Source organism: Mus caroli, unplaced genomic scaffold (assembly GCF_978045245.1).
Source record: "Mus caroli unplaced genomic scaffold, Mus_caroli_1 scaffold_20, whole genome shotgun sequence".
NCBI lineage: Eukaryota > Metazoa > Chordata > Mammalia > Rodentia > Muridae > Mus > Mus caroli.
Window position 1 is genome coordinate 22,575,233 of NW_028227275.1, and position 27,081 is coordinate 22,602,313.

The 27,081-nt window shown below is 42.8% G+C and overlaps 1 protein-coding gene across 8 annotated transcripts in view; it reads right to left on the reverse strand.

Annotated features, from left to right (window-relative positions):
- Positions 1-27,081, reverse strand: part of Plce1 (phospholipase C epsilon 1) — a 314,749-nt gene that overhangs the window by 20,716 nt on the left and 266,952 nt on the right. For 7 of the 8 annotated variants that reach the window (XM_029472801.2, XM_021151795.3, XM_021151794.3 and 4 more), the window contains 10 exons: positions 22,461-22,592; positions 21,168-21,455; positions 15,931-16,094; positions 14,015-14,276; positions 11,876-11,994; positions 11,009-11,137; positions 8,390-8,599; positions 3,427-3,585; positions 1,462-1,680; positions 677-902 (listed from right to left, as the gene is read on the reverse strand). In XM_029472801.2, the coding sequence (XP_029328661.1) occupies positions 711-902; positions 1,462-1,680; positions 3,427-3,585; positions 8,390-8,599; positions 11,009-11,137; positions 11,876-11,994; positions 14,015-14,276; positions 15,931-16,094; positions 21,168-21,455; positions 22,461-22,592 (1,874 nt within the window). In that variant the 3' untranslated portion in view covers positions 677-710. The remainder of the gene's footprint in view (positions 1-676; positions 903-1,461; positions 1,681-3,426; positions 3,586-8,389; positions 8,600-11,008; positions 11,138-11,875; positions 11,995-14,014; positions 14,277-15,930; positions 16,095-21,167; positions 21,456-22,460; positions 22,593-27,081) is intronic. The other variant, XM_029472803.2, reaches the window with a different exon arrangement.

Consider the following 27,081-nt stretch of genomic DNA (forward strand, 5'->3'; position numbering starts at 1 on the left):
GACCTTGAATTTGTGATCCTCCTGCCTCAGCTTCCAAATGCTGAGATTACAAGGCATGCACCACCATGCCTGGCATACTTTAATCTTTTAAGAGGTAAGAAGAGACGAGGTTGTTGGGTCTAAATGAAACAGTTTTGACTAAACTACTAGCAATCCAAATGAATAAACACTGAACAATGTGTACAGCCTTTGAAGAATGTTCATTTATGTTATTAATTAAGGCAGTCCTATGTGTGATAATTTAAGTCTGTGTGACACTTTGGGGCCCTTGGTTATCTACAAAATAAGAAAGTATAAATTGTGTGTGTGTGTGTGTGTGTGTGTGTGTGTGTGCTAGCACATCCAAATACAAGGGTGTGTAAATGCCAAAGTATGCATGTGGAGGTCAAAGGACAATTTGTGGGAATCATTTCTCTGCTTCTACCAAGTGAACCCTACAGATTCAATTCAGGTCATTAGGCTTGCAGCAAACGTCTTTAACCCCCGAGCCACCTCTCTAGCTCAGGAAGTGTAAAATCTTAAAAGCTTACATAAAAGCGACTTCAGCACCCTGGTGCGGTTTTGAGGTCCCATTCCCACCTGTCTTCAGAGGACAAGCCTCTTGAAAGGGCACAAGGCACCACCCTGTGTTACAAAGCACTTTTCAGGTGAAGACTATTTTAGAATGCTACAGTACCTTCATATCCCTGGAACAAATATGCCGCACTTGCTCACTGCTGCTGGTAACCCACTGTGTCACTAGAGGCCAAGGCACCCACGGGTTTCTCCTCCTTGCTTTGAACACTTTCTGAGGCCACAAGCTGAGGAGGTGATGTGAGCCCTCGAGACTGCTTAGTGGACTTAGTGAGTTTCTTGAGTTCACTTGCAAAGGAGATACCCCTCCTTTTGTCTTCTCGGGATGCCTGTGTAGGAAAAAAGATCCTTCTTTGATGGACTGGTAAATCCAGGTTTCTGACTTTCCCATGTCATACTTAGAGGTAGTATGCACTCCTTTGTATTTCTCTTTGGTAAGTAAGTTTTGAGTAGATGAGCCAAGGCCTCTATCCCAGGATCTCTCCCTCTCCCTCTCCCCCCTCTCCCCCCCTCCCCTCCCCCTCTCCCTCTCTCCCCCTCCCCCTCTCCCTCTGTGTAGCCCTAACTGTCCTGGACCTTACTCTGTAAACCAGGCTGGCCTCAAACTCAGAGATCCATCTTCCTCTGCCTCCCCAGTACTAGGATAAAAGGCGTGCGCCACCACCACTCCCACCCCCCACCCACCCCCACCACCAGGCTATCCAGGATCTTTTAACCACACAGGAGAGCATGTCGTTTTGTCTCCCCACCTCCTTCCCCCCAGAACACTGAAAACAAAATAACTGCTTTCCAAGAACTGCTGACTAGGAATTTTCTAGCTCCCAAATTAATTATGACGTGACTGACTATCAAGGATTTATAAAGACAGCAATGTGAGATCCACGTTACCTGTACCTGCTCCTTTAGCTTAAGGATGAATTTCCCTGCACCCTTCCACTTGCTTTGGGCTTGAAACACACATTCTTGGTCCAAGAGGATCCTCTGTGAGGACTTTGGGGTAGAAGACTTCTTATTAGGAGCATCTTTCATCACCTCTTCCAAAAGCACATAGTCACATGGGTTGGGGTTGTTCAGAATGCTGTAGGAATATTTGGCTTTGCATAAGGTCTGAAAGATAAGTTAGGGTCAGCTGAATCAAATGTCTGCCACCTTTGCATCCATCACGAATGAAGATTTAAGGTGGAGAAATGGCTCTGACTTTCAGAGGTGGAGAGGATCTTCCAAACCAGGTCACCCTGCCTCATTTTCTTTTGAGTAGCTGTAGTTTATAACACACATTCTCAAGTTACCTCTTAGCTTCCAATTGGCCTGGCTTTGGTGCAGAAGCTTACGCTTGTAAAAATCAAAGCAGATTCCAGAAGAGGAGGCTTAAACTCAGCAGTGGTCAAGCAGAATCCAGAGCAAGTCCTGCTAATAACATACCTAAGAAGGCTAAACACAGATCCCCTACCACCAACCACAGCATGGAGACATGAAGGTTAGGCAGCCAATAAGAAATGAAATCTTGCCCTAGGCTCTCTCTGTTCCACCAGGCTGCCTCTATCACACCTTTGGGTGCTGAAGGACTTTAGAAGTCACATGTTTCTCTTACAATTACTAGAAGATCATCTTTCTTATGTTCATTTATTCATTGTATGTTTAGTCATGACCTGTTATATCCAGTACTATGCTGTACTCTGGGGAGACAAAGCTGAGCAAAAGAAAGGAGAATCTGAAATTCAAAGGTAATTAAGGAGACTGCAAATAACTAGCCAGGTTATCATTCAACAGGAATAAGAAATCACACTCAAATACGTGCCAAGCACTGTATGAAGCACCCCACATGTGTTACTACTGCCTTTGTTGCAACAGCTGTGTGTGGGAGGTACCATTGTACTATCTCCACGTTATTAAACCAACTGGAAACTTGCCACACAGTGAGTGGTGCCAGAGCCAAATGGAATGGGATGGGGAAGTCAGACAAGGGAAGAGGATTTATCCAACAGAAATGAATCAGAGCCCCTTGCTCCCTACGAAAGAAGTTAGTCAACACCCAGTATAAATCAGACACAGATCTCAGTGAGACTGAGGGATCTTGGTGGAGATCACTAAGCGAGGGATAGAGCTGGGTTTGAACCCTCAGCCATGTGATCAGGGGTTTGTGTGTTGTTTACTGTGCTACATCACTTCTCAAGAAGGAGTTCAATGACTGCACATACCATGTGTAACCGTTCTTTGAAATCAAGTTAAAAACAAAAACAAAACAAAACAAAAATCAGCAGTTTGACATAGTTGAAAGGACCAACAGTCAGAGTTGGCTTCTGCTTGTGTTCTGTGGCATCCTTCAGAGATGGTCATCCAGTATTGACTCAGGTGTTTTGGGGACAATTTCTGCAGTGCCACCTCCTTAAACACATCATTAGCAAAGATCTAAACTCATCATAGATGATAGCTAAGGATCTGTTGCAGGAGTGAAAAAATATTTCCTATCCTTAAGAGATGTATTCCGCTGGGCAGTGGTGGTGCACGCCTTTAATCCCAGCCCTTGGGAGGCAGAGGCAGGCGGATTTCTGAGTTCAAGGACAGCCTGGCCTACAAAGTGAGTTCCAGAACATCCAGGGCTACACAGAGGAACCCTGTCTTAAAAAAATCAACCAACCAACCAACCAACCAAGAGATGTATTACCCCTGCCTCCAACCTCATTCTAGAACGTCATTAATTAATGAGCTGTCAATGCACATATATCTGACTTGTCCCAATCATTTATATCAAGGAGTCATGGGGTGAGGAAAGGGAAGATTCTCCTGGTGCTGGGGTCAAGCTCAGAGCCCTGTGCCTGCTTGGCAGGCAGGGACCCGCAAGGTAGCATTTACCTGCTGAATTACATCCTGTGCAGTGCTGACCCGTGGGGCTTTGATGACAGTTCGAGGTTGCTCTGGAGAGACATCATGCACTTGCACAAAGAAACTCTCCTCCTCCGAGCTCAAGATCACCTCTTTGTCGTCGAAGACAATGCTTTTCTCTTCTAGGGTCTGCATTTTTAAAGTGAAAATATGAACGTGAGGAAATGCTGAGACAATTCAGAAAACAGAAAAAAAATTCTAGTAAAAATTTGAGTTGTATTTTGGCAATATGGGAAACATCACCTTAATTTATAGTTAATACATTAATCTTTCGCATGCACCCTGCTGAAAAGATGAACCTGCTTCTGAGGGGAAGAAAGGCTCCATTCCCAGTGACGTTGACTCACACGCAGGTCTTAGAATAAACCAATTTATAGGTGCCTACTAGTTATGGATTTTGAGAGAAGAAACCAGCTACAAACTTTTAGAAAGAAAATATACTGTTTTGCTTGTTATTGAAAATACAGTACAAACACAGCTATATGGACGAGAAGTTCATTCCCCAATACCGTTAATATTTAAGGAATATTAGACATTGAAGCTGATGAGATGGCTTAGTGGATAAAGTGCTTGACCTGCAAGCCTGATGATGTGTTCAATCCTTAGGCTGCGTGCAAATGTGGAAGGAGAGAGCCCATGGCAGAGTAGTCCTCTGACCTCTACCCATACGCTGTGGTACACACGTCCCTCCTCCTCCCTCCCCCCTCCCCTCTTCTTCCCTCTTTGCTCTTCTTCCCTCTTTGCTCTTCTTCCCTCTTCCCTCTCTCCCTCCCTCCCTCTCCCTCCCCCTCCCTCTCCCTCCCTTCCCCTCCTCTTACCTCTCTCCCCCTCCTTCTCTCCCTCTCTCCCTTTCTCCCTCTACCCTCTCTCTCCCTCTCCCTCTCTCTCTCCCTCTCCCTCTCCCCCTCTCTCTCTCTCTCTCTCTCTCTCTCTCTCTCACACACACACACACACACACACACACACACACTTTAAAGTTACAAAAGAGAAATTTTAGGCATATGAACATGGAGTACTCATCCAGGTGGAATGAGAAAAGCCCACAGGGAAAAGGCTAAATCAGTAGCTGCAGTGAACATTGATAGACTTCGCAATAATGTGGGAATTAGTATCTGACTAATTGGATTTGAGTAAACGCTAGTGAAATCTAATTTCCCTCTCTCTTATATGTAACATCTTTTTAGAAGTTTTGTTTCTTTATGTATATATGTGTGTGCAGCAACCTTTGGAGGTCAGAAGAGGATGTTAGATCCCCTGGCACTGGAGTTACAGGTGGTTATAAACCACTGTGTATGTCAAGGGAACTGAGCTTGCATCTTCTTCAAGAACAGTGTAGGCGTTTAACTGCGGAGTCATCTCTCCAGCCTTCATTTTTATTTTATTAAAAACTTCAAATGGGCTGGAAAGATAGCAGCTAAAGGGTACGGGCTACTCTTCTAGAGGACCCGGGTTTGATTCCCAGCACCCACATGATAGCTCGCAGCTACTATATCTCCATTTCTAGGAGATATGATGATGTCTCCTGGCTTTCATAGGCACCAGGCATGTGTTTGGTATACAGACACATATAGGCAAAACAACCATATGCATACAGAATAAAGTTTTTCCCCTAGTCAAGAAAATGATAAGATCCATTTCCTATTCTCACCTTTCCCTTCTATAGCACCTTATTCTCATAAACAAACAAACGAGCAAACAGGTCTGTAAACAAAATCCCACCGTTCTTAGGTGATCTGCCTTTGTGTACTTCTGCCAATGATACACTAGTGTATTTCCCAGTATGTGAACAGATATACACAAAATCTTGGCTCTGTGTGAATATGGTTGTAATTGTTTTTTTACCTGGCTTCTGTCCACTTACTGAGCCCTGTTTTCAAATGACAGTAGCTTAACATTATCTTCTACAAGAGAGTGACATGGGAAAAGAGATGAAGGAAGTGGTAGGTGACCCTATCAGATGTCAAGACTTCACATGGAATATTCTATTCCTGGCATTCTTTTAACCTGATCTCCACACACAGGCTATTGAAACAATGCTAAGTAACCAGAAGAATTCAGGGTTTGTGATCAATGGCCTGGACGTATCAACAGGTCCCACCACCTAGGGTTGTTCCCATTGATGCTTAAGTCAGCACTGGAAACTGCCACCAAGTGGTGCCATATTGTAACCAAGACTGGAAAGGATCGGCCCCGGCCTTTTCAAAAATCAGGGAGTCACAACCCTACAGTTTACTGGTGTTTACAGTGACTGGCATATCCAACTTTACTCAAACGATGGAGGAGTAGGAGTGGAGGTATTGTTTATCTACTTCTATTACGTAAAACGTGATTGTTTCCCGCCATTCTACAACTTGTTTTTCTCCCCTCTTACAGTTCTAGTTCCATAATGTTACATGTGTAACATTCATCGTTACATATTCCAACAATCCAAAAGTGGTGTCGGGTGTAGTTCACATGACAGAACTTATGACCTAGCATTCTTCAGAGCAGGAAGAGAGGTACGTGTGGCTGAGGGGACAGCAGAGTGCTTGCTGAAGAGCATGAGGACGAAGGTAGAGAAGAAGCCAGCCAGGTGTGGGATCACCTGCTTGTAATCGCAGCACCAGGAGGCAGAGGCAGGCTGACCCTTGGGTTTGCTGTGCTGTCAGTATAGCCTACCTAGTGAGATCTAAGTCTAGTGAGACACCCTGTCTCAAAGAAATCAGGGTAGATGTCTCCTGTACAGAACTTGTGGTGGTTCTCTGGCTTCCACATGCACAGGCACACATGTATACAAGTACGTGTGAACACACACACACACACACACACACAAAGAGAGAAAATTCTATGTTGTTTCAAAAAATCAGCAAGAATACATATTTTGCTACATACATATGGTAGTGCACACATTTAATCCCAGCACTAGGGAGGCAGAGGCAAGTAGATCTCTGTGAGTTCAAGTCGAGCCTGGTCTACATAGCTAATAAGGGCTACAGAGTGAGATGCTGACTGCCCCCTGATGCCGTCTACAGTGCAACCTTGGGTGTGGATAATCCTCAGTGGCTAGTAACAGGATGTCTACCGTGGCCGCAGAGGTTAGCGAAAGACATCAAATCAGAGCCACAGGATTGTTCTTTCTATTCTGACCCCAACATTTATTTTCATGCCTCTGAAACTTAGTTTTCTAATGCATAAAAAAATTTCTGTTACATCACGAGGATATTGAAAATCATGGGTGTCTGAGCCAGTTCAGCTCTCTGTGATTTTGAAGTGTTTACTTGTTTACTGAGAGGACGGTCACTTAGGAGCTACTCTTTTTGGCAGATAGCTAAGTAATGAAGCAAGACATCTATACACAGGAAAAACTTAGGGAGCTATTAAAGATGGCTTCAAACGTCTACCCGAACTCCTGATGTTTTCCCATAAGGCATTGTGAGCTTATTCTTTACCCCCACACACCTGAAAGAAAAGGCAAGAACAGTGACAATGTTTCTTTGCTCAAAGTATGGCCTTTTATGGTCTGAGGCAAGAGTGGGGAAGGAAGGGGCAACCCTGGATCCTGGAAGAGAGGCTGGTGTTCTGTCTGGCTTGTAGGCTATGCTTACAGTGACTAACTAGAATAGACAAAGGAAGGCCTGGTAAGAAAAACTAGCTCACCTTCCCAGGACGAATGCACTACTAATGGACATCTGACTAACTACACCTCTACTACATAGTAAGGAGACTCGACCAGGGGCCCAGGGCATATTGGATGCTTAATAAATATGTGTTGGATTAAATGGATGAATTGATTCAACTGTTAATCACTTGATTTGTCACGCGTCCTGATGATATATGTTGGAGCAATGGCTTTATATCCCACATTACAAAGGGACAGTAAAGGAGTGGGCCCTTGCTAGATTGTTCTGCAAAGCAAACTACTCCACAGACAAATTCAAAACAAAAGCCAATGGATATTGAGTTGTTTCTTATTTTCCTTTCAAGGGGACAACCATGCAGTATCAACATACATAAATGTTTAATAATTCTTATTAAATCTGAGATTATCTTTAGTTTGTGTGAAACTGTAGAATATTTTCAAAGACATACTGTTGCTAATGTATAAACTCAGAACCTTTTAGATGTTGATTATCCCCTATCTGAAATGCCTCGGACCCGACGTGCTTCAGATTTTTCTGACTTTTGGATTTGGGAATCTCTACATAGACTGTAAAAGCTGGATAGCTCCAGCTAAGCCAAAACTTTATGAGACACTCAGAAGAGAGTCAACAGGTTCAGTGTTAGGCAGGGTGGCAGCTCCCTCATCTGAGCCTTTGTTTTGGTTTGAAAATATTAAGTGGAAAATGCCACAAATAAATAATTCATAAGTTTTAAATTCTATGAGTAGAATAATAATATTTCTTGCTATTCTGTTCTATTCTGGGGCAGTGTGTGTGTGGGGGGGGAGGGTAGATGTGGTCATAAATCATCCTTTGTCCAGCATATCTCTATCAGACTATATACCCATCAGTCTTTGCTGTCTCAGTGATCAAGTCAACTGCCATGAGATCAGAATGCCTGGATACCAGCGATTGTTTCTATATGAGGTTTCAGGCATCTACTGGGAAGGTCAGCCTAGGCCATTCCCATAGGGCTGCTAGTCTAAGGTGACTCTTACAGAAACAGCTTCACACATACAAATACAGCACTGGACCTACAGCTGAGGCACACAGGAATCCTTTAATTTCCTGCTTCCTTTGTTTTTTACCAGGATGGTTTTTTTAGGCAGAGTTTCTTTAGTTAACCATCTGAACACATGCAGGAAAATTAAACCATTTCTCCATATTCACTTTGAGAAGAATCATCTAAACCATGTTGCAATAACAATTCAGGACCCAAAGAAGGTGTTCAGTGGTGAGGTGGCTGATGACATACTGAGCAGCCACCAACCAGGCTCGGTCCAGGATATACTTACTTCCTCTTGGGGCTTTAAGACAATCCTGCCTACGTAGCCTTCTTCTGGGAACCAGCTGTTTAAAATCTGCACAACATCTTCTTCTGGACCCACAGCTCTCTGGAATGGTTGTTTCCTGCATTCATTCTTTTCCTTAGATATAAAATGTTTCTCTTCCATCAGAAAATAGTCTGTGGCAGTACGTTTGGTGTCTTGGTCAACCGCCAAAACCTAAAGAAAAGAGCAAAGAGAGCATGAGGCACATCCCTGAAGCGTGGCACAAGCTGAACACTAGTCTGCTTTCATGACATTCTGATGGACTTGCTGTGTAATTTACAAGTGAAAATTATAAATTGACTACTACACAGGAGTGTTGCATAATTCTTTCTAGAGCTGTAATAATTCTTATATGCCCAAAAAAAGATTGTTTATGTTCACTCTGGGCAATGACGCAATTTATTCATAATCCCCAGACAGCATAACTATTTTTCCCACTGCTGGAATGAGAGATACTATTGAATTAAAATTTTAGGCTTCTCACTCCATGGATTTGGTTCTTTGAAATCTTGCAAGGAAGGACTGAGGCAAAGGACCCAGCGCAGTTTGCAAATACCATCTCTGTTTCTGACCGGGGAAATAACTATCTTCTCATGGAAGGCTCACAGGGCTAAGTTCTCGTCTGGGAATTCTCCTTTCAGTAGATTCCTGACACTGTGCCTAAAGAGTTTTTTTCTTTGTTGACTCTGGACTCTGCACGATCAAATGGAGTGGTTAAGACGGAGCTTTGGAGTCAGTTAGACCTAAGTCTGAGATTCCTTTCATGACTTATTTGTTTTGAGTTAAGGATATATCAGTGGTAGAACACTTGCTTAGCATGCATGAGGCTGTAAAGACTTACTGCCTTTGGAACATTGGAAGAAGAATTGGTGTTTCCATCTATAAAGTGGGAACGCTCATAGGAATAATCTAATGGTTTTGGTTTAGAATAGAGGCATTACGCACAGTATGAACATCGTGAACACTCAGTGAATACTAGCCATTTTTAGAGTCTTACTGATGTTTTCTTTTTTAGTCCCATCATATAGATTTCTGTTGCAGTGTCAGTGATAGTGAAGACATCATTTTTTGTTCTTGTTTTTTTTTTTAAGATATATTTATGTATATGAGTATACCATTGCTCTCTTCAGACATACTAGTAGAGGGCATCAGACCCCATTAGAGATAGTTGTGAGCCACCATGTGGTTGCTGAGAATTGAACTCAGGACCTCTGGAAGAGCAGTCGGTGCTCTTAACCACTGAGCCATCTCTCCAGCCCAAGGACATCTTCTTTATTTCCTTCTCCTGAGAGGTGGTTGTGTGATGGGACCCAACTGCTACCACCTAGCTTGGATTAGCAAACACCCATCTCCCATGGTCCTGACAAAGATGCAATGGCCATGGTTAACATTTCTCACTTGGAGGGGAAGCAGAATTTAAGGTGGTAAGGATGGTAGGAGCAGAAAAGTTCTCACAACTCTGGTCCCTCTACCTGAGCCCTTGGTCTAAAGTAGACAGCAATTACTACTAGGAACTCTAGTAATTCCATAGGGTCTAAGGCAAACCGTTCAGACTTGCTACTATAAGAATTATTCAAAATGAGAAGTTTTCAGGGGTTCTGTTGGTACTGTTATCTTTTCAAGAGACTCAACATTACTTTTTCTCAGCACTGAGGGCTCACTTGTTTATTAGTATGGGGAGACAATATGGTGTTGCTTTCATTGGTGGCTATGGGAAGTTTCCCTGATTTTATAAAATCGTAATAGTGATTCCACACTAAAGTTTCTGGACTGATTGACTAAAAGCAATCAAGGAATAGAAAACCACCCCAAACTTTAAGCAATACCTTTTGTTTGATTATATATATATATATATATATGATTCGGACTTTAAGCAGTTTCCTATGATGCTACTTAAGTCAGTTATAAAATGTTGCACAAACATTGCACTATTCATAGAGATGTGACCTTAAATGAGAGAAGTAACTACTGTTAATGTTATTAATATAACAAGATCAATGGTTATGCATGGCTGCTGGATTGGTTTTTAATTCTGCCATGCATCATATCGTTCTTGCTACCTTTCATCATATGCACTAACTCCGGAGGAAGATCCAGGGCATACCTCTTGATCTACTTTAGAAGAGAAGTAGTTCTAAAATGGGTTAAGGATGAACCAGTGTGTGCAGATGTTAGGCCAGTGAATCAATAGAAATTCTTCTCTAGGGGTAAGCTAGCTTGTCTAGTGGAACCAAGAACACTTACACTATTCTTAGGATTTCAAACAATCAAAAGACCTATCAAAAGACAGGAGAATTAGAAATTTAAGGTCATCTTGGGAGAATTTTGTCTCATAATAAAAATAAAAGATTTGTGGTTGTGATTAAGTGGTAGAGCACTTGCCTAGCATGCACAAAGCTATATGTTCAAGCCCTAACATGTAAAGATAAACAAACTATAGATAAGTGAATAAAAGATGAATCATCCACGTGGACCTTTATGGATTTATGTGAATGTGTATACAAACACACATATTTATACACACATGTACATCCATACATTTTGGAGGCTGACTTTCTTTAACCATGGATTCAGTGGACTTGCCTGTTGGAGAAGCTGCTTTGCCTTGGTGCCTTCATTTATAGTGAAAACAGCAAAGGGCTCTGGACCTGGGACACCATGCACTGTGACTTTGTGAGTCTGAGAACATTTCCTCTCTTCAGTATTAAACATCTGTCAATGAAGACCACACGGCTTCGCATGAATTCCATATAACACAGTAGTTTTAGGCTCCATTCAACACAAAATCTCTAGGACCCACTTGTAACTTGATGCCAAGCTGATGTGATGGAAAAGTCAATGCTATATCTTCCTCCACAGTCAAGAGGAAATTCTGCCACCAGAGTGTCAACTTACTGAAATTATGAAATGTGTGTCAGCTTTCACTTTTAAAAGCTCCTCAGGTGACATAGATGTGAAGCCAAGGATTCTATAGAATGATACAGGGAAAGGGAGGGAGGAAGAAAGAGACCCAAGAAAATAAGGGCTGAGGGCACACAGCATGAGATCAGCAGAGGTGAGGGGAGGGAGGCCAGGGAAGAAGGCAGGGCTATTTGAGGTGGTGATAAAAGTGGTCATAGAAAATGCCTGTCCAGAGGGAATCTGGACACACTGTCACATATGTTTTTAATTTATAGAGGAAGAATAATATAATTAACCAGCAAATAGGAGCAGCGATCCTTGTTTAGATGGGTGAGCCCTGGTCCAGTCATTATCAAAAATCACTGGCTGTGGGGTCTTAACCAGTAAGTTACTGCATAGCTAAATGCCAAAGAGTCAGCCATTTTTGTTGTTGCCATTTCCATAGCTACCTAATCAGTGGCTCACTGGCCACTCTTATGTACCCCAGGAGAGGCCACCTTTGATGTAGCAGTCCTGCAGGTATGCTGACTGAAATAAGAACTTAATTACCAACGAGGCTGGCATGGAACTGCCAGAGGGGTTTTCTTCCATCCTTCTGCTGTTTATGAATAAGCTAGAGATTTCCAAGATTTCATTGTGGAGGTTCCGCAGCTGAAGATGTCGATATCCTGGAAGGATGCAGAATCGAGGAAAGCCTGTTAACAATGCATGACTGAGTGCTGCAAAGATCTCCACGGTGGTCAGTACACCCCCAAAGGAGCAGTGGATAGCAGCAGGCACGCCAGTAGGAACCTCTCACTGTAAGAGAGCTGTCCTTCAAGACTGGACTGTCCATGACTAATGTCCAATACTCTTTCTAACTTAGATTCAAAGGAATAATCATTAAATTAAAAAAACAACAGCAACAAATAGAGAAACCTGGTGATTTAGCTACCAAGGCAGCTACTATCTCTGTTTTACCAAAGGTCAATATTGGTTTTAAAAAAACATTCATCATTAAATACTTTTTTTCATTTTTTTATTACATATTCACTTTACATCCTGCTTACTGCCCACCATCTGGTAACACCCTCCCACAATCCTTCCACCATTCCCCCTCCCCTTCTCGTCTGAGAGGGTGGGGGCCCCCCTGGGTATCCTCTAACCCTGGTGCATCAAGTCTCTGTGGGGCTGGGCACATTCTCTCCCACTGAGGCCAGACAAGGCAGCCCAGCTAGAAGAACATATCCCGCGTACAGGCAACAGCTTTTGGGATAGTCCCCGCTCCGGGTGTTTGGGGCCTACATGAAGATCAAGCTGCACATCTGCTATACATGTGCAGGAAGGCCTTTTTTTCCACTTTAAAAATTACTTCATTAACTATTTTTAATAGCAAGATATTTTATATCAATATAAAATGCAATACTATGCAGACTCTGGAAGTGCTGTATGGTCATTAATATAGGAAGTTGCTCACGATACACATTAGAAATGGAAAACCAGGAAGTCATAAAACATTAGGATTAGGAAGAAGTCTTGTTGGGTATGTATCTCATTGTTATATATATACATGGGCAGAGAAATAAAGCCTGGAACAGATGTGTGTCTAAAGTGGATAGAGTGGGGAATGGCAGGATACTCTTGAAGCAACCGATTTATTCTTTGTCCTTTCTCACACTTCTCTAGTAACTATGACCTGAATTATGACCCCTCTTATTGATACGTAAAGATCCAAGCCCCCTAGTACCTGAGAGTGTGACCACAGAGGTGGTGCCTTTAATGTCTAATGAGGCTAAAGTGCTTCTACCAATGACCCCAGAAGAAGAGGAAATTAAGGGATATCTCAGTGGGTAGGCATATCTGACAACCCGAGTTTGATCCCCAGGGCCCACGTGATAGAAGGAGAGAATTAACTCCTTCAAGCTCAACCTCTGACCTTCACAGGTGTCCATCCACATATGCACATGGAATAAATAAGTACAACCATTTTCAAAGATAGAAGCATTAGACATGCATACACAAATGAGGATTATGTGACTATACTTTAGAAAGCCAAATCAAGGAGAGAGGTCTTAGAGGAGATGAAACCTTCTGACATCTTGGTTTGGGCTTTCTAGCCTTCAAGACTGTGAGGAAATGGATTTGGTTGTCGCATATTATTCTGAACACTCTACCAAACACAGATAGTGACCAGAGGCTGCTTGCACAGGAAAAAGAGACAGGCAGTGAAAGAAAAGTGGGAAAGTATAACATGTTTGCAGAACCCAGAGGATGCCAGCATGAGTATGGATGTGGGGAGCACATATGTGTAACTTGATATCAGAGTAGAACAGCAGTCAGCATCCCCAGAAGGACTTCAAAGGCAGACTCTTAGACTGTACCCGAGACCTACTGAAGCAGAGGCTATACATTATTACCAAGAGTCTATACATTATTACCAAGAGCACATCACAATTTGTGAGGCAACACAAGGAACTGAAATTCCTGCGGACCACAGCCAAGTCAACCCACAAGCCAGGGATGCCTGCCTTTGCCTTTCACCTAACACACACCTTCCCAATACTGTTAGGCTTCCCATTCGGCTATGGCTCACTTGCCTACTACTGCACCCCAGCTCTCCTTCCCTTCGTTTTCTATCTCCTTACTTCATTTTCTGCTTTAAAACGCCCCGCCCTGGCACTGCAGACACCGTTGGGACTTTTATTCTACCTCGTTTTAAAGCTCTGAGTGGAATGATTCTCTGAGCCGTTATCGCCGAACTGTTGTTTTCCACAACTGCAAAACGAAGAAATACAAGATCTTCAAAGTGAACCCGGAAGAGAAACTGCTCATTCCACATGGGGTTCAGAGTGTTTCGATGGATGGGTTTTGTGCGGAAATGGCAGCTGTCCAGGGGCATGCCCAAGACGTCAACTTCAATGCATGGACTTCCGGTGCTGTTACTAGGGCACACATTCTGGCCAGAGATGATCTGAAGGGGAAGACAAATGATCAAGGTCACAGAAGATGAAAGAGAAGCAAAGAAACTGGTTCTCTTAGCTTCTGTCCACAGAGAATGCTACAATGGATGAGGTGGGTGGTTAATAAAATCCTTACGCAAACCCAAGGGGTTGTACTCAGATAATCACGTAGCTAGAACCACTTGAAAACCCTATTTTGCTTATAGCATTCACTTGAACTGAACCTCTCAATGGTCAAAATTTGAAATATTATAAAAAGAAGCACTAGAACAAAACTGCAATTCTTACAGATCACAAGAGATCCTACTCAGCATCAACATGAGTTTGCTATTTACAATCTATTCTAAGTGCCACAGGATTATATTTTACAACTACAAAATCTCCTTCACTTGTTTTGGAGGAAGCCATGGAACACTGTTAAAAGAAATTAATTCATAGCTCGAGGAAAAACATACATGAAATGAGGATATGACACTCCTAGGTATGGGTTGAGGAGAACGTTTATTGTAGGCACGAGGGAAGGTACAGCCAGAGGCATCTGGAATGGGCCAGACTGAACATGGCTGGCAGACTGAACCAGGTAGGGCAAAGGGGAGAGCCAGAAGCCAAGAGATCATGAGAACTGGAACTGAGAGCTGCAGCCAAGAGGCAAAATAGGGCAAAAGGACCTTGCAGACAAAATGGCTGGGTAATATAAGAATCAGAGAAGCTGGAGGGAAGGAAGTCCAGCTCTGGGCTGGACAGCTTGGGGTAGGATATGGCAGCCAGGATAACTTGTAACAGGTACTGGGCAGTTGAGAGAGGCTGGCAGACAGAGTCCATTTTGACATATTAACAGGCACCCCAGTTAGCTGGTTTCCGGGTTTCCTTGAGACTTAACAGTAGCCTTCTGTAAACAGATAAAACAAGTCTACTCTTGCTAAAATGCTCTGATATAAAAGAGGCAACTGCTCTTCCAGTTTAGAGTGAAAGAGGAAGCAATTTGGGTGGTGGGAGAATGTTTGAACAGTTACTCCAGGTATTTGGATCACCAGGAGGATGCTTCCTTTAGGAAGAGAAAAACGAGATTTAAAGCCGAAAAAAAAAAAAAAAAAAAAGAAAGAAAGAAAGAAACAGCGACCCTTGTTCATTGTTCTCTCCTATCTCCTGCCCTGATATTTTTTTCCTGTTAGCTAAGGGGAGCAAACGAAGGAGGAAGCAGAGGTGACTAACAACCTGAAGTTCTCTACTTTAAGGTGGCAATCTGTAGAGTTTTGCCAATAACTCAGCAAAGACCTAAGTAATAGGAAACACAAGGTTAGACAGGAAGCAGGAAGTGTGCCTCACTGTGTGTTTACACTGATGCCAGTCTGTCTGACTGAGCTCAACATTTATGGGGACACCATTGTGATTTTGGGTACCCTAGAAGACAAAAATGATCATTATTAGTTTATGAGATAAAGCAAGAATCTCACAACTCCACCTGCCTGGCTCAGAAACACAGAATCTATGACAGCATGCCTGACCTCAGCCACTGCTTTCTTGGAAATAGGAAATTATTGTGGGAACTAAACCTGCACGACCTGAAACACCATAACTTTGCGATGCCCTGAGTTCCAGACTGGGTTCATACTTATCCCTGGAGGCTTAAATGCTGCATTGCTTAGACCACAAGGGCGTACTCACAGTTAAAGAATAGATAGCAGGATCCAGGGTGTCTAGGTCTCTTTCCAGTGGAGAAAACTTCTGGTACATGGGACAGCTTTTATCCCACAGGACAGGGGGCTTCAAAACATAACCACACCCACCATTTGCCTCAAACATGGCGGCGTTTAAATGTAAAGGAAGGTCTGCAGAACAAACAAAGCCAAGATTACACATTATTTCACGAAGAGACAAACAAGCAGCCTTTCACTCTGAGGAACCTCAGTTGAGAAAATGTCTCACTCAGATTGCCCAGAGGCCACTTTGCAGGGCATTTTCTTGATAAATGATTGATGGGAGTGGACCCAGGCCTGTGTGGGTCATGCCACTTCTGAGCAGGTGGTTCTAAGCTGTGTAAGAAAGCTGACTGAGCAAGCCTGGGAAAGCACACACACCAGTAAGTAGTGTTCCTCTATTGCCTCTGCTTCGTTCTTGACTTGAGTTCTTGCCCTGCCTTCCCTCAGTGAAGGAGTATGGCCCGAGAGTTGTATGCTGATGTCATCCCTTTCCTCTGCTATCTGCTTTTGGTCATGGTATTTTAGCAAGCAATAGAAACCCTAAGTGAACCACGCTCCATAGACTGATGAATGAGAACCATGTGCCAGGTTGTATTGAGAGAGAGAGAGAGAGAGAGAGAGAGAGAGAGAGAGAGAGAGAGAGAGCAGGTAACAGATAAAACAAAAACAGAACAAAGCAAACAAACTGCCCACCACTGTCACCACCAACACCACCACCACCACCGTCGCCGTTGCTGCCACGGCTGCCACGGCCGCCACCGCCACCACCACCACCACCAAAATCCACTTTGCTCACATCAATGAACATGCCCCATTTTCCAACTCTAAGCTACAATACCTTGGCTTACAATACCTCATTTTTTCCTGACGTTTGGAACAAAATCATTATCTTGGGAAAGACTCATTCCATTTTTTTCATCTACAAATACCAAACTGTGCACACCATTTTATAGCCAATTCTTGCTATTTCAAAGGTAAGATAAAAATCTTAACGATGCAAGGAAGAAAAACGGCATTTCCTTGAAATCTTCATTTTGACCCATAATTATTTTTTTAACCTATTCTTTTGTTATAGCTGAATATGAAAAAAGTCACCACATATGATTCGCACCATGTTCAACAGGCTCCTCAGTCATAAACTTTAGGAACCCTCACAAAGGCTTTGAGTGTTTTGTCGCCAAATTTTATTTGGCACAATTTTTGATGAATGACTGTGCAGTTTCTGGACTCTTCCATACTCACGCGGTCATCTGATGGCTCAATCTGTATAAATGTTGCCCAAAAGAGCAAAAGGTTTCTGAGACACACCTGACTAATGTTCCCTCTTGTAGATTCCTTCCATGTGCTGAATGACCTTTGCTACATGAACCAACATCAAGGAAAAGAGTGCTAAGTGCCTTTGAACAACAAAGACTTGGCCCCCACTCTTGTATCTTGTGTATAAAAATTTTCCGCATGTCTGAGGTTGGCCAAGTGTATGTGCAAGGATTCCTGAAGACATATTAGGCACATCAAGCTTCTTGGCCTTGGTTTCCTCTGTTGAATCAGTGCATAACATCCACCTGTCAGGTTCTTTCCAGTTCTGATGTGACTGGCTTACAGAGCATGTGCTGCCCCTTCCCTGGCCACTCTGTGACACGACATAGACACAGCTAGGATGACTTGAAAGAGTGAACCCATCGAGCTCGATTGAGGTGGTTAAGCATCAAATAGGTTTTACCCCCAATTTGAAAACAGCATTCCTGGTCTCGACAATCCAAAAGCCAATACTTTGTGAGCATTGATATGACACCACAACGCAAAAATCCCTGTCTGACCTCACGACTGGTTGTGATCGAAAAGAGTCTACACATATAGTTCTACAAACATTCCGAAAATTTGAAATCTGTAAAAAAAAAAAAACCAAACCAAACCAACCAAACAAACAACTAAACTTCATATCCACAAACACTTCCAGTCCTAAACATTTTAGATAAAGGATGATCAACCAACATCTTACAACAACAGCGGCTTACATTTAAAGATGCCAACTTCACTCAAGTTTGGGGTCAGACATTCTTTGCACTGGGTCTAACCTAATTGCTTTTAAAGACTTTGTTGTTTTTAAGACTGGGTTCCACTGTGTATCTTGGGGGTCTGGAACTTGCTATGTAGACCATTCTGGCCTTAAACTCACAGAGACTGGCCTGCTTCTGCCTCACAACTCAGGGGTAGGGGGGATGTCTGCCTGTCTCTGTTTCCAAGTGTGGTATTAAAATTAAAATCTCTAAACCACCTTTTCTTAGCCAAGATCCCATTTGGTACACCAATATGTAAAACAGATCCCTGCGAAGCTGTTCAGTTTAAAATAAAGAGAGGCTCAAATGTAGTCCTCTACTGTCTTCAAGGGGGAGTTCTAGTGGTCACCTGCAGCTACAGCTACAGTTTGGAAACTCATTTGTAACCAAATAAAAAGAAGTATATAAACCAGTGCATCCTGATTGGCCTCTCTGACAGTGTATATTGGGGCAGATCAGACACCCCATCACCTGCATGGTCTCCTAATCACTTAAAAACACTGTGGTATGCAGATACCACACTCTTTAATAGTTACCCTTGTATTTAGGATCTTGAAGGGAAAAAAATATCACTCTGAAAACTGCAACTTCAATCCAATAAAGCGTGATACACGCAATAAACAATAAACACGCAATAAACAATAAAGCGTGATACACGCTTTTTAGAAAGCAGCCTTTTCTTTCTGACTGGGGCTGTGATGTACACAGAGCAAGACTCATTCTGACCTAACAGAAAGAACTCAGATGGGCCGTTGCCAGTGGTAACTCCAGCTTTGTGTATCGGCTTCAGGTTCACAGGCTCACTGGTCACTGTTATTGAGCATGGGCCTGCTGATCACTTCTTGGAGTTTACAAATCAGCTGGAAGCTTGAAAATAGACTACAGATGGTCCTAGTTCCACGGACACCCCTGGGAGGCACCAAGGTCCCCTGACATCTACAAAATGGCAAGGCAGATGAATCCCATGAGATAAGGATGCTGGCCCGACCTAGGAAAGGTCTTGGAAAATCAAGTACTACTTAACCTAGGAATTGCTTTGAACAACTGAAAAGTGTTTATTTTGATATTGTTTGCTTATCTGTCTGGACTCTCAAGTCGCAGAGAAGCACCCAGAAGATGTCGTCTTAAGGTTTGAGTGTGAATTGTTCCCCAGAGGTTCATATGTCTAAACACTTGTTCCTCAGTCTTTGGCCACCATTTGGGAAGGCTGTGGAAACTTTAGGAGGTAGAGCTTTGCTGGAAGAAGTGGGTCATTGGGATGGGCCTTCAGGTCTTATAGCCTAGGTCCATTCCGTGTCCCTTCTCTGGTTCCTGACGGTGGATGCACTGTGACGACCTGACCTATCTTCCTGTGACTCCTGCCATGCCTTACATGCTTTGATAAACTATATCCTCTCACTAATGTGTCAGTGTGAAAGTAACAGATCTGGCCCAAAGATGAAATCAAGAAGCACAGGTCCACATTTCAGTGAGATTGATCAGGACAGCCTGCTTCAGCTCAAGGCAACACGTACTTATTGATTATCTACTGTGGGGCAAAGTCTTGAGGGAGGCTTCAGGTCATAATTGCATAAACGAAGGCCAGTCTTATAGATGGACATACTGGCTCTGCATGGAGCTTGTGCCTTGTGCAGCAAGGAGGGATGTATAAGGCTCACTGAATAGAGCTGAGAGAGGTTAGATGATAATGCTCTTTCTGGGTTGCAAGGCTCTGCAGAGAACCTTGCTGATGAACCATCTGCCTCCCTTGAGTTGGGTAGCTCCAACAGGTGCTCCCAGCTTGATCAGGGGGGACTGAAGACTGCAAGGGTGAGTGGAAGGCACTCTGAGGCTCAGTTTGTGTTGTAGACTATGGAGTAGGTTCAGGAGTGGTAACTTCTTCTATTCCCCTTAGCTAGGGTACCATTTGCCATCAGTGGAGCCAGCGTGTCTGCACCAGCCCTGGCACTTCAGGAACAGGGTGCATCCCAAGCCAAGCATCCTGACATTTCCTTGAGGAAATCACTGTGCTAGTTATTATGGCGTGCTTAAGAGACCTCAGCAGCATAAGAGTCCAGGAAGCCTTGGACTCAGGGCTGCAGACAGAGCCAGGGAGGTGAAGTCACAGGGCACTTGTGAAAGATTGGAAAGAAATGGAAAAGAAAACTTTTACAGCCCAGAGAGTAGTTTGCCATGATTTCCACGTGTGAGTCCAAATTATACTGTTCTGAACAGCTTATCGAACACCCTTAAGGAGAGTTAGCTTGTGTGCAGTGCTTTCTTCCTGGGATGGGAGCTTTGCAAGCTGCTTTTCCAGCCATACTATTCTTAGGCAATCTCAACTAAAACCAGTAAATACGATAAAGGCAAAACAAAGCACGGAAGACAGCGCCAAGCAGAGGTGTTTAGTGTCAGCCGCCGCTGACACCAGTGCCAGGCACCTCGAGGACCCAGAGTTAAGAGCTGCGGCCTGATCTCAGCTGGAGCCAGGGCACGAGATGGTTTACCATTTAGCACATGTTCGGATACAGAGCGTGTGAGATAAATGGCAGGGGCTACTGGCACCTCTGCTGTTCAAAGGAAAGGCAAGACTTTGTGTAAGGTTCTAGGAAACATCCCTCATTTTCTAAGGTATGTGGAAACAAATGCCTTTTTGCCCAAACTTCCAGAGAACCTGAACTTATCACTGTCAGACACTGCAGCCTTGGGCAAATGGGTGTGTCTGAGTGGTGTTTGAAGTAACACTGCTACTTTCCCACTTTGAGACAAGCTCTCTATGTAGCCTGAGTCAGCATTGGACTTGGCAGTCTCTTTCCTCCATCTCTGGAATTCAAGGGAGGCACAGTGATGCCCTAGTCACCGGCTGCTACTTTCTGACTTGTAAGAAGAAGCAGTTAATAAGTGAAGCTTGGAAATCCCTGCCTCTAAAGAGCTTTAAAATCCAGCTGGATAGAGTTTTCTATCACTCCAAAACATCAGGAAAACAGTTCCTTTGACCTTCCTTCTTTTCCGTCCTATGTTCTCCCCCCCCCCCCCCCCCACATACCTGTGCCCCTGTCTGGACTCTCCCCCAACCCCTCTCTATCTCCAGAAAACAAGTGTACACAGAACTGCATTTACTGCACATGATAAGATACAGAGAGAGGTGAGGACGCAGGCTCCTTACCATCGGTCTGGTAGTTTAGAGCTACAAGCTGTATCCCATGGAGCCAGAACATGATGGGGTTGGGATTGGAGGAGTCGATTCTGGTCGCTGCCGGGTAGGTCCTCAGCAGCTGATAAGCGGTGTGCTGGATCAGTTTCTGAGAACACCTTCGGCACAGACGTTTGGCGGCGTTCTCGTTCAGTGAGGAGATGTGATAGCATTTAGGAGTCCTAATGATAGCGCTGAGGGATGTGCTTGGGCTGAGTGGAGAAGATTCCTCCCAGGTTTGTCGCATCCCTTCACAGGAACCTAAACCCGGCAAAACAGCAGCCCCTGATTAATGCCAAAACTTCAAATGTCTTGAAAGATCACTCTCAGCTGCACATCAGATACACAGTTGCAACAAGGAAAACAAAGCCAAATATACCCTGAATGTGACTTGTCAGTTAGTTTGCTACCTTGAAACATGGCAGCTATTGAGTTTTAAAATGGGGGTAGCGAGTCAGGGTGCGGCTCAGTGGTAGGGTACACATCACCAGGCACAAGATTTTGGATTCAACCACCAGTATCAAAACCTAAACTAAGTAATAATGTGAGGATAGTAACACCAATTTAAATTGGACTTCTATAAGTCTGTTTGCCTCAGGACTTCATTGTTCTGTGGGCAATCTTTACAAATACAAAGTCTGTATGCAAGTGTATACAACCCAGAACAAGAAACAAAAATCCATACAAAGGAATATCATACAGGCATGCAAGAGGATAAGGCCGACAAATGTACAGTCAGGTGTGTGGCAACTGAGAGCTCCTGTTTGATTACATCCCATTTGGATTTTCTTTAAAATATTTTTTTTCCCCTTGAACACATTACAGTGAATTAATTCCCCAGTGGGTCCACTCTGAGAAACAACATCACAGCACTGAGTATGGAAAGGAATTCTGTTCCTCTTGTGCATCAGCTGGACTTTTAGCTGGGAGAATTTATTACTTTTACAATGAGAAGTAATTAGAAGTAAAAGAATGTATCCTGTGGATCCGGGACGCTGTTCCAGAAACTGCTAGAACAGTCGAAGGTGCTTCCAATTTTACTTTTGAGGCAAACAATGTGAGAACATCGTCAGTAAAAATGCCATTTGCAGTGAGTTCAAAGAATAAATTAACAATTGAAAAATATTTATGTTGCACTTGGGTAGTGTAAACATCTATGAAAATAACGGTGGATTTCAAAATTCAAAGGAAGTGGCTAGACAGCAAAATATGTGAGTCATGTGGCAAGCAGGACCAAGCAAAGACGCTAAGAGCAGGAAATGCTACCTCTTCCAGATGTTCTGTTAAATGGCGCTGTCTCCCCGGGGCTCATTCTGCCAGGATTGTTGCCAAAAATGGACTTCCTGCTTTTCCTTTCTTTCCCTCTGCTAGAGCCAGATGAATTTAGAGTTGACAGGCCTGTTCTCATAAAATGAAAATAAATAAGCCAAAAGCTACAGGCAAGAGGGCTCAACATTTTCCATCCTCATTAGTGTTTAGATTGCAGTCCTACCATTTCCTTGTTACACAGCACAGAGGATCCATTACTCTTTAGCATGGCTGATGATAGTATTGTAGGCAATCATAGCCAAGTTTATTTAATCTCTAAACAAATGCAACAAACATTGCATAGCTATTAAGGAATAATCCCCAAATTACAGAGCAACACACACACAAACACACACACACACACACACACACACACACACTTCTAGTGAACTGTGTGCCTGAGTTTTAAAACTGCACATACGGAATATGCTGCAGTTAATATTTATTTCCTAGAACCTAATGACCAATTTGGAGAGATGAAAGAATAATTATGAGCCTGGGCATAGTATTAGTCCATACTATAAGTCTTCTGGCATTCCTTGTTGAAGCCTCGTGGGCTTTCACTATCCACATTCGCATGCCTATTATTGTTGTTATTCATCTCGTGTTTATGGGCATAGCGTCTGACATTCCTAGGAAACAATCTCACAGCAAACTCCCTAATCCTCTGGCTGTTACAATCTTTCTACTGCTCCTCCCCAATGTTCCCTGAGCCTTAGGTGCAGGAGTAGTTTTGTTGATGTATCCTTTGGGACTGCGCACCACAACTCTGCATTCTGATTGGCTGTGGTTTTCTGTAATGGTAAAGTAAGGAATGCTGAGAGAGGGCGAGACAGTCACCCTCAGGAAAGGGCACACCAATTGGTTGTCTAATGCCAAATGGGCAGTTCTCATATACAACGGCAGTTCTCATATATAACGCATATTGTATACAAGTAGCAAGATAATGACTCAGCAGGCTGTACTATGCATTAAGGAATATATATATATATACATACACACACATATATGTGTGTGTGTATATGCATATGTGTGTGTGTATTCATACTATATATATATGTGTGTGTATTCATACAATATATATATATTCATACAATTAATGAAAATTGTTATATATGTGAAATATATATATTAACAATTACTAAACATTAATTTATACATATATATGAAAAATATATATCAACACTTAATGAAAAAAATGAGTTTGAAAGAGAGAAAGAAGGGGTATATGGGGAGGATTGGAGGGAAACAAGGGAAGAAGGAAATGATATAATTGGGTTTTTTTTTTTTTGAAATGATACAATTGTAATCTCAAAAAATTAAAGAAATGATTAAAAAAAATTCTTCTGACATGATCTTTGACCAAAACTTCTGCTTTTTTCTTATCTAAAAAAGTAGGTGTGATTCAAGGAATTTACTCTAGGATTAGTCTGAAGACTCAGTGGAAAAGATATAATGATGATGATGCTTTTGTGACTTTTCCTTCTCACTCCTGGGCCATTCAGTCCCTGGATCCTTTATGCCAGGAATGGTGCCCGGTGCATAGCAGGAATGTAGTACATATTTGCTGAGTGAGAGAAAGAATGCACACCAACCACACAGACCCAGCTCTAGTTTAAGAAGAGTGACTTAAAGGCTCCTGGGAAGCCATCATCACTATTGTCTATAGCTGTTCCATTGGAGAGTAACTCTTTTTTTTTTTTTCCTTTTTTTTTTAAAAGATATTTTCTTTATTTATGTTCAAATGTTATCCCCTTTCCTGGTTTCCCCTTCAAAAACCCCCTATCCCTTCCCCTCCTCCCCCTGCTCACTAACCTACCCACTCCTGCTTCCTGGCCCTGGCAGTCCCCTATACTGGGGCATAGAACCTTCACAGGACCAAGGGCCTCTTCTCCCATTGATGAGTGACTAGGCCATCTTCTGCTACATATGCAGATAGAACCATGAGTCCCATCATGTGTTTTCTTTGCTTGGTGGTTTAGTCCCAGGGAGCTCTGGGGATACTGGTTAGTTCATTTTGTTGTTCCTCCTATGGGGCTGCAAACCCCTTCAGCTCCTTGGGTACTTTCTCTAGTTCCTACATTGGGGACCCTGTGCTCCATCCAATGGTTGGCTGTGAGTATCCACTTCTGTATTTGTCAGGCACTGGCACAGCCTCTCAGGAGACAGCTATATCAGGCTCCTGTCAGCAAGCTCTTGTCGGCATCTACAACAGTGTCTGGTTTTGGTGGTTGTTTATGGGATGGATCTCCAGGTGGGGCAGTCTCTGGATGATCATTCCTTCAGTCTCTGCTCCATATTTTGTCTCTGTATTCCTTCCATGGGTATTTTGTTCTTTTTTCTAAGAAGGACTGAAGTGTCCACACTTTGGTCTTCCTTATTCTTGAGTTTTATGTGTTTTGCAAATTGTATCTTGGGTATTCCTAGCTTCTGGGCTAATATCCACTTATCAGTGAGTGCATATCATAAGTAGATATTAGCCCAGAAGCTCGGAATACTCAAGATACAAGTCGCAAAACAAAACATCACAAAAGGAGAGTAACTCTTTAGGCTGCAGCAGTTTGGGAGGTCTTCCACAGAAAACGGTAACCCTTGTAAGGACATGGGTAGAGAAAAGACAGAGGTGTGTTTAAAAGCACAAACGAGCATATCTGACACTGCTGGGGTGTCCAAGAACCAGAGACTAGTTAGCCCAGGGATGAGGACAAGCCAAATACTCTTGGTCTTATACATACATATGTGTATATATATATATATATATATATATATATATATATATATATATATATATATATATGAGATATATATGTATATATATGTATATGTATACTCTCATATACATATATATGTATATGTATGTATATGTATACTCTCATATACATATATGTGTATATGTATGTATATGTATACTCTCATATACATATATATACATATATATGATATATATATGATATATATATCATATACATATATATATACATATATATGTATACTCTCATATACATATATATATATGTATATGAGAGTATTGATGAAAGGACTCCTCATACATGATGCTCTGCTGTGGTGTCTAATTCAGCCATCATCAGAGAGGCTTCCTTCTGTAGCAGATGGGAACAAATACAGACCCACAGCCAGACATTACACACACAGAGACTTTGGAACGGAGCTCAGAGAAACCTGTGGGAGAGGAGGCAGGAGGAGTGTACAAGCAAGAGTGGATGGAAGACACCAGGAGAACAAGGCCATCTGAACTCACAGATACTAAAGCACCAAGTACTGGGCTTGTACAGGTCCGTACCAGGTCCTCTGTGTATATATTATGGCTTCCAGTTTAGTGTTTTTAAGGGACTCTTGAGTATGTGAACAAGTGGGATTCTGTACCTTCTCTTGGGCTCTTTTCATTCTTTTGGTTTGCCTTGTTCAACTTTGATGTGACTTTTTTGTTTTACCATACTATATTTTATTGTGTTATGTTCTGTTGCCATCTCTTAGAAGCCTGATCTTTTCTAATGAGAGACAGAAAGGGAGTAGATGCAGATGGGAAGAGATGTTGGGAGGAGCTGGGAGGAGTAGAGGGAAGGGATATAGTAACCAGGATATACAATATGAGAACACAATCTATTTTCAATAAGGAGGGGAGGCTCAGAGGGTGGATTGGTGTTGGCTAAAGTCACAGATGAGAGCCATGCATGAAAAAGCTTGCCCAATGACTTTGCTACCTACCCAATATTTTCCATATATATCCCTTCTTGGCATGTGGAGTACCTTCCATAGAAAACAAATTTAAGGGTATTTTTGCCTGCGTGTTTATCTGCATACAATGTGCAGGCTGTGCCATTGGAGGCCAGAGGAGGGCCAGAAGAATACCATGCCCCACTTCTGGTCTCCAAGGGGACTGCCTGCTCATGGTACACAGACATGCATGCAGGCAAAACACCCATATGCATAAATTAAATATTTTTTTAAATGGAAGGAACTGCACATCCCAAGAAGGGTTCACACACACACACACACACACATTTGGTAACTACAGGGGATAATTGTCTTTAGAAAAAGGAATATAAACACATGCCTATATGCACAGAGGCCTGCGAAAGAAGATACCACGGAGGAACGGAAACTCTCAGATTCTTTTTTTTTTTTTAAAGATTTATTTATTTATTTTATGTATATGAGTACACTGTAGCTGTACAGATGGTTGTGAGCCTTCATGTGGTTGTTGGGAATTGAATTTAGGACCTCTGCTTGCTCTGGTCAACCCTGTTTGCTCCAGCCCAAAGATTTATTTATTATTATAAATAAATACACTCTAGCTGTCTTCAAACATACCAGAAGAGGGCGCCAGATCTCATTACAGGTTTTTGTGAGCCACCATGTGGTTGCTGGGATTTGAACTTAGGACCTTCAGAAGAGCAGTCAGTGCTCTTAACCGCTGAGCCATCTCTCCAGTCCCCTCTCAGATTCTTTATAGAGACTCATGGCCTTGGAGTTTGGGAGTTAGTAAAGGGGATTAGAGGGAATGGGTCAAGCTTAGACTATTCTTACCTATTCCTCATAGCACTGGGGGGTGGTCCAG